At 37.5% G+C, this 8,467-nt stretch overlaps 1 protein-coding gene across 1 annotated transcript; it reads left to right on the forward strand.

The window, feature by feature from the left end:
* Positions 1–748: 748 nt before the first annotated feature.
* On the forward strand, positions 749–7,590 carry mccc2 (methylcrotonyl-CoA carboxylase subunit 2). Its single transcript, XM_067438292.1, has 17 exons — positions 749–1,078; positions 1,576–1,642; positions 1,772–1,856; positions 1,949–2,050; positions 2,442–2,569; positions 2,679–2,791; positions 3,849–3,962; positions 4,046–4,110; positions 4,199–4,298; positions 4,393–4,488; positions 4,576–4,648; positions 4,742–4,818; positions 5,499–5,565; positions 6,038–6,194; positions 6,354–6,468; positions 6,716–6,801; positions 7,349–7,590. The coding sequence occupies exons 1-17, from the start codon at positions 941–943 to the stop codon at positions 7,464–7,466; spliced, it is 1,701 nt and encodes a 566-aa protein (XP_067294393.1). The 5' UTR covers positions 749–940; the 3' UTR covers positions 7,467–7,590.
* Positions 7,591–8,467: the final 877 nt, after the last annotated feature.

The raw sequence follows: 8,467 nt of genomic DNA on the forward strand, positions 1-8,467 counted from the left end.
ACAAACTTCTTCATGGGTTGGTGACATCATAAACCCTTTCTAGTGACCGCACACGTGACTTCAGCCTGTAATGGTAAGGGGGTGTGGCGTTTCCGGACAACCTGTGCTTGGCACTTCAGCCAATAAAAAATTATGAAACTACATTTGGCTATCTAACCAATCTAAGAGCATTGTGTTTTTCGGAGGGATGGGAAAGTAGGAAGCAAACGAGCTGTTCAAAGGCAAAGGGCAGTGGAGACAGCGGTGTGGAAGGTGAAATATTTAAAAAATATGGCGTTTAAAAAATAAAAAGTATTAAGACATGTTATGCTGCGCCCCATAAACACAACCAAGTCTAAAAAAAAAACAGAACCACTCAGTACTTAATGGATCATTGCACTGCAACAATGACAATGAATTAAGAGGCCACTTAACGTTGAGAAATTAAACTTGTTTGTTTAGCTTTAGCACATTCCACGGTTGATTGGATTGAGATCTGTGGAATATGGAGGCCAAGTCAACCTCAAACCCTGAACCATTTCTGCCACAGCCACTGGAGCCACCCCATGTAAAATTACATATTTAGGGATATGTAAAAGTGGGAGGAGTTGAATCTGGATCTCGTGGACTGCAGTGAGGTACCGTTAGACCATCTTTTTCTTTTCTTTCTTTTTTTTTCTTTCTTCATAGAACAGTGTATACATTTGGCAGGAACGCACTGGGTGGAGAGAGCTATAGAGGAAACAGGATATGCTACATGAAATGCTGTTTATTATGTATGCTACATGAAACTTATGTTTACTCCAAGTCAATGGAAAAGGGGATGTTCCTATTCAACCAGATTTCATTGGCTGAGCAAAGAGGAGCAAAACTTCAGCGTTAACTGTTTACTGTCCGACCTGATTTCAGAGGACGTTGCATGCTGAGTTCGTCCTTAGACCTGTCAGTTAGAGGATGAATCATGATTCTGCACTATGCTAGACCGGTGATTCGACTCATTCGGAGCAGAAGTGTAAACGTTGCCGTTACCAGGCTATATCATGCGGATAAAGTTGCAACAGTGGGCTCGCAGCCTGACTCTCAGTCTTCGGTCTTTCAGGTAGGCCACGCATGAAGCCTCGGACTCAAGTTACTGCAGCCAACCGGCAGTGGGGTTCCTATGCTGCGACAGTCGTGCATGCCCTGTCCTTGTGCACTTACTCAAAGGGACAATTAAATAGTTCGTATATCCAATAGACGAGGAAGCTATTATTTGTACCCTGCACCAACCGGTCAATTTTTTAGACTGGGCAACATATTTGTTTACTAGACTTTACTTTTTATAACAGTTTCACCTTGAAATCAATTAGATATGACACGACCATTATGCGGTTTTACTGAATATATAAAACATAAGAGAGAATGGTTGGTTATATGTATGTGTGTTTTATGTTAACGTTACTGCTTTTGATTCCTGTGTGATAAACAGTACTAAAATTGTTTTGTCGTCACCGTGAACTCTAAAGATGAGTCTGGTGACACTAACAACAGTCACGGTCTGATTATAATAAATGTTGAATATGATAATTTACCAACCATAAATCTTAAACATTGTAGGAAAATTATGAGCGAATGCAAGCACTGGTGAATGAGCTGAAGGACAGAGCAGAGAGGATCAAACTTGGTGAGCAAGTTTTAAGTATTTACTTTGATACCACTAAACAGCCAATGAAGCCATTGCATAGGGGTCACTTGTGGCAGCTTTAGTACATTTCCTTACACTAATGTTTACACAACATTGCCACTTTCAAAGGAGGTGGAGAAAAAGCAAGAAACCTACATACATCCAGAGGAAAGCTCCTGCCTCGGGAACGCATCGACAGACTGTTGGATCCTGGGTAAAAACAAAACTCACTGTTATAAAAAAAAAATTAAATGTCATTCAGACCGATTTCATACTAAACATGTTTTTTTGTTTGTCTGAATGCAGATCCCCCTTTCTCGAGTTTTCCCAGTTTGCTGGTTATCAGTTATATGGCAAGGAGGAAGTTCCTGCTGGAGGCATAATCACTGGTATTGGTCGAGTCTCGGGGTGAGGAAGATACAATCACAAGTATTAAACCCAGGCAATTACCACCAGATTGACTTTTCTGGTCAATACAAAAATGTGCTTTTCACACAAGCAAATTTATTCTGTCTTTTTACCAGTATATACCATTCACACATCAGTACCAAAATACTGGTAAAATATGTGATGCCAATCATCAGAATTTACCTTTAAACATGACACCGGTTTCTTCATCTGTCTGGATGAGAAGCGATTAAGTTTCACTTTTTCTAATTTGACACCCAAAAAATTCTTCTGAGCAATTTTTCTCTTTTATTTAGCCTGTAAAAATAGGGGGAAAGGGTCTAGTATGCATGCATCGATAATACTGTGCAAAAGTTAATGGTTTGTAACAACCTGCCTGTGTACCTCACAGGGTGGAGTGTATTATAGTTGCGAATGATGCTACTGTCAAAGGTGGAACCTATTATCCGGTTACTGTTAAGAAGCATCTGCGTGCCCAAGAGATTGCACAACAAAACCATCTGCCATGCATATACCTGGGTGAGATCTCTGAGGTTTCATATTCTGTATAAAACAAAAACAAATTCTCTGAATGCTTTCATTTTTTTATATTACACATTGAGACGTACTCTGATCTGTTTTTCTGTAGTGGATTCTGGAGGAGCCAATTTACCCAGACAGGCAGATGTGTTCCCAGACAGAGATCACTTTGGACGCATCTTTTTCAACCAGGCCCGCCTTTCCTCGGAGGGAATTGCACAGGTGTTTTTTCTTTTTTTCTATTTACATATTAGCCTGTGGTACTCAACCTTAATAACCCCCTGTTTCAGCAGTAGTCAGTACTCACCATAGTTGAAAAATGCTACAAAAGAGAGCGTGGTGAGCTGCGGAGTGGAGAGGGAATAGGAGAGACTGACAACATTTATATTTCTTGGTCATTAAAATCTTTAAAGTTTCTCACAAATTCTGCAAAATCAACATTGAACTCAACACAATATAGTTTTGTGAACTCGCCATGAATGACACAAATACATTCATATACTGTGACAGCTATAATTTAATGCACAAATAAATGCACATTTGTTCTTTGCATAAAAATATATATATGAACTGTTGTATGCGCTGTTGCATCTTTGATAACTTTTGAAGCTTATTTGGCTGTTTTTTTTTTGTAGGCCGCTTGAGCGGTTAAAGGGCTGAACTTAGAGAACTATGCAATGCAGAAACTCTTACAAAGCAAAACAAACACTCCTTTTTAATGCATCTCTCACTTACTGTATGCAATCTCACTGTTTAAAGTGCCAGTCATAGGAAATCAACATGCCATGAATAATTAAGAAAGGCGTCTTCTCATATAAGGATAACGATTTGCAGTCTCATGAATAATTATGAAACACAGATGAGTCATCAATGTACACAAAGGCTAATTTATACCCGGAAGTTGAAATAGCACAAAAAGGTTTAAAATAATCTTGTTTTCTCCAACAATCAAAAGGGATGGTAGAATTGACTTGATGTTTAACATGCATAAATCTGTTACAATCTCAGAAAATTTGGTTTAGTGTTCATAATTGCAGGAAAAAATATCTGAAGAAATATTTTCCTTTACTTAATTGTGTTGGACATTGGGATGCTCTTTTGCAACAAAAAGGTTAAGAACCATTGATACATATAAGCCATTTGTGTATATGTAACCACAAGCTAATGTAAAATGTTGTTTGGTAATTGACATCTATGAAAGCAACAAACGGCCATGTGCCGTCTATCTCAATGGGAGCCGATGCATCATGGCACATCAGTTTTACCTGTTATGTTTCAGATTGCTGTTGTGATGGGCTCCTGTACTGCAGGGGGCGCCTATGTGCCTGCGATGGCTGATGAGAGCATCATAGTGAGCAAACAAGGGACCATTTTTCTGGGTGGACCACCACTGGTATGTGTAAATGACTTAAGGAGTGCAATATGACTAGCTGCAATAATGTAGCAATGGTAAATGTCCATCTCTGTATTTAACAGGTAAAAGCTGCTACAGGTGAAGAGGTGTCTGCTGAAGACCTAGGAGGAGCAGACCTTCACTGCAGGTTAGAGGAATACTTGTATGTTCACATAAACACTTGTTTTGAGCTTGATTGGTCTAGTATGTTTTTTAAAACATTTGTATATCTTCAGAAAGTCGGGGGTAACCGATCATTACGCCCTGGATGATAATCACGCCCTTCATCTTGCACGGAAAGCCGTACGAAGCTTGAACTACAAGAAGAATCTTGATGTGAGGACACAACTGCACTCCTGAGAGATGTTCAATCTGTGTGATTTGTCATGACTTGATGCTGATTTTGTTTTCCTTGCCCACTGTTAATAAGGTTACTGTGGAACCTCCTGAGGCTCCTTTGTTTCCTGCCGATGAGCTATATGGCATTGTGGGGGACAACCTCAAACGCAACTTTGATATTCGAGAGGTATTGGTCACATCTTGATCCTTGGAATACAAGCCTATTAAAATGTTGTCTCAATAGACCTAATTTAAAGGCAATTATGAATTTCAGGTTATCGCTCGTATTGTTGATGGCAGTAAATTTGATGAATTCAAGGCCTTCTATGGAGACACACTTGTCACAGGTGGATGTTTTTTCAATAACCATCTTTTTGTTTTTGATTTTCAGCATGGATTTCTTACTTGCTTTGTACTGGATTTCTTCATTTTCTTTCTAGGTTTTGCACGGATATTTGGCTACCCTGTAGGAATTATTGGCAATAATGGTGTGCTATTCTCAGAATCTGCAAAGAAGGTGAGCATCTCCTGATAATTGTTCAGATTTTCCATATGTAAAGTTCTTTATATTAATATCCTTTGCACTATAGACTCTGTGCACTTCTGTACAATCACTTCTGCATTTAGCCTCAGTGTCCAACACAACTTCAGGTACAGTGTGCTGTGTGGAAATTGAGAGAAAATCTAGATCAAAATTGAATCTTGAGAAAGTGTCACAAACAGGACAAAGCAATAATGATCCAACTTTATACTAATGTTTTTTTTTTTTTTTTTGGAACTCATTATTAATAAACTCATACTTTAATATATTATCCTAAAATGTTTACAATAGTTAAATATACTATAAGTATTTGTGATGGACAGTTATTAGAAATATGACAGAAAAAATTACTACCATAGATTGCTATAGGAGAATATTAGAATACTGAAAGAATATCATGTAGTGAGAGCGTAGCAAAAATATATAGACAGTTGACGTTGTCCATTGAACTTCAGTTAAATAATTCACATAAAAATGAAAATATATAATCTACTTTATTTCTTTATTTGTGGAAGCCAAATTAGTTAGCATCTTCCAGGTTGCTTTTTTCCATACAGTCAAAGGGGGTAGACAATATATATTTTGAAATGAATGCTAGAAATTTCTGGAAACATGTTTTCAGATTATTATTATTTTTTTTACATTTTATTTAATAGGCAACTCATTTTATTGAGCTTTGCTGTCAGAGAAACATTCCACTCCTCTTTCTTCAAAATATTACAGGTCAGTATGTATACCTCCTCTAAATGTATACATTTAAAGGGATAGTTCACCCAAAAATTCATATTTTGTCATTAATTCCTCACCCTCATGTCTTTCCAAACCCATAAGACCGTCATTCATCTTTGATGGAGTTTGAGAGCTCTCTGATCCCTCCATAGACAGCAATTTAATTACCACGTTCAAGGCCCAGAAAGGTAGTAAAAACATAATTAAAATAGTCTGCAAAATGTTACTGCAGTGGTTCAACCTTAATTTTATGAAGCAACGAGTATTTTTTTGTGTGCATAAAAACAAACAAAAATAATGACTTTATTCAACAATTTCTTGTTTGTGTCAGACAAGGGTGAGTAATTCATGACAGAAATAAATTTTTGGGGTGAACTAACCCTTTAGTGTGCTCTGATTCTGAACGAGTCCTAGTGAAATTGCTACTGCCATCACCTCATGATGTACACCATCCCTCTTTTATCAGGCTTCATGGTTGGCAGAGAGTATGAAGCCGGAGGTATTGCTAAAGATGGGGCTAAAATGGTGACCGCTGTGGCCTGTGCCAAGGTGCCTAAGATTACCGTCATCATCGGAGGATCGTATGGTGCGGGAAACTATGGCATGTGCGGCAGAGCATATAGGTCAGCGTTATTAAAGGCGAACATTATTTCCTACACTTCCCTAGTCAAAGGTTCAGCACTAAAAACCTGCTCAAGGCATCCAGTTGGCATCAGAATGTAGTTGAACAGCACACAGTGAACTACCTCATTTGTTAAAGTGACCTTATGTGCACCTTGCAGTCCCAGGTTCCTGTACATGTGGCCTAATTCACGCATCTCTGTAATGGGAGGAGAGCAGGCAGCCACTGTGCTGGCAACCATAACTAAGGATCAAAAAGCCAGGGAAGGAAAAGAGGTAAGAAACAAACAGCAAATTTACTTAATTTCATCTATCATCAATCGCACTACTTCTTGGCCTCTTTTTCTCTCTTACAGTTTTTTTTCTTTCTGAGTTACAAAAAAGTCTATATAATATGTTTCTCAAGTAACTTATCTTTGTTTATTTTCCAGTTTACTCTTAACAGTTTTTTTTCTTTCTGAGTTACAAAAAAGTCTAAATATTATTATGTTTCTCAAGTAACTTATCTTTGTTTATTTTCCAGTTTACTCTAGAGCAGGAAGCTGCAATGAAAGAGCCAATTATCAAACGCTTTGAGGAAGAGGGAAACCCTTATTATTCCAGTGCCAGGTAACTAGATAGACATGTAGATACTAGATTGTACATTTGAATTGTGCAATTACACTATCGTTTAAAAGTTTTTGAAAGAAGTCTCTTATGCTCACCAATATTTTATATCTATTATAAAATGTAATTTATTCCTGTGATGCCAAAGCTGAATAATCAAGTCTTCAGTATCACATGATCATTAAAAAATCCTTCTAATGTGCTGATTTCTGCTCATGAAACATTGTTTTCAATATTATTGATTAATATGTTTGTGGAAACTATTTTTTTAAGGATCAGGATTCTTTTATGAATGTAAAATTACTAAATTTAAAATTACACAATAAAGCATTATTTGAAATGTAAATCTTTTGATAACTTTGGACATCTTTTACAGTCACTTTTGATCAATTTGATTCATTCTTGCTTGAATAAAAAGTATTTATTTATTTCAAAGAAAAAAATCTTACTGCTCCCAAACTTTTGTTATCATTGCCAGACAACAAGGTCATGTGTTTTATTTTTTTCCTGTCTAATTTTTACTTTCGTTGCACTCCCTCTAACCATCTAGACTGTGGGATGATGGAATCATTGACCCTGCTGACACTCGCCTTGTCCTGGGCTTGAGTCTGAGTGCTGCTTTCAACGCCCCTACACAGAAAACTCGCTTTGGTGTCTTCAGAATGTAAAGGTTTTGTAAAGATTAGACCTTTAGAATTAAATTAATTTCCTGTCTTTTGGGCCGTATACACTAACTTTATAGAATTGTTTTGTCTTTGTATGTTTGACAACATTAAAAATCTGTGAAGCCAATCATTGACTGTTCTGTCTCATATGTTTTTTTCTTGTTGTGTTGTACCCTTAAAGGTGTCATGAACTGTCTTTTTTTTATACTGTTGTCTGAGGTCAACTTATGACCTTTGTGTGGTTTTTAAAATTCAAAAGCATCATAACTAATAAATAATAGGCTATTTTTTACACTGTTTTTGAGGCTCTCTCCAAAATGCTGGGTTTTAATGGGCGTGCTGCACTGGAGACCTGGAAGTAAATGCCCATTGCAAAGATTGGATAAGATTTGCATATTTAATGAGCTTAAGCTCCCCTTTCATATCTATACCCCTGTCGTTCACATGAGGGAGAGATTATTTTGAAAGCGGCAACCGGAATGATTCTCTCGATCACAGGGCTCGTAAACGTCTTTATCAAACAAACACAATGATTTATTTCTCATCCACGCGCGATTGATTGGACTATTAATTTTGTATTACATGGCCCCCCCGATCGGTCGATATAATCGCAAACCGCGTGCACGCACACACACGTGCGCACGTGCCCTTCAAATGTCAAGTCAAGTAGGGCTGAAACGATTAGTCGACAACAAAAACATGTCGACAAATATCTTTGTTGTTGAGTAGTCATTTGACCTAATGTAAGGGCCTGCAATATTGCAATTTGACCGCTATGATGCTGTAGCGCTAGAGTGTAATGCAACCCTTACTAATGCTATTGTGGTAGAAGAAAACAGTGCAAAAAGCTTGATCGAGCTTAGGAATCCTTATTGTAACACTATTAGGTATTATAGTCTTATCACTTGCCTGTATTTTGTTCCATATGCATGAAGACTTACAAAAGGAGATCATTCATGAATCATTCATGACAGTTACTGTCTCATACTGTTAATTAAAAGGTG

Source organism: Pseudorasbora parva, chromosome 3, assembly GCF_024679245.1.
Source record: "Pseudorasbora parva isolate DD20220531a chromosome 3, ASM2467924v1, whole genome shotgun sequence".
In the NCBI taxonomy this organism is placed as follows: domain Eukaryota; kingdom Metazoa; phylum Chordata; class Actinopteri; order Cypriniformes; family Gobionidae; genus Pseudorasbora; species Pseudorasbora parva.

Excerpts from the sequence above, each read along its gene's own strand:
- mccc2 (XM_067438292.1), top strand. The coding sequence starts at position 941 with ATGATTCTGCACTATGCTAGACCGGTGATTCGACTCATTCGGAGCAGA. Across the intron at positions 1,857-1,948 it reads GACAGACTGTTGGATCCTGG|ATCCCCCTTTCTCGAGTTTT; the intron begins GTAAAAACAAAA and ends GTCTGAATGCAG. Across the intron at positions 3,963-4,045 it reads TTCTGGGTGGACCACCACTG|GTAAAAGCTGCTACAGGTGA; the intron begins GTATGTGTAAAT and ends TGTATTTAACAG.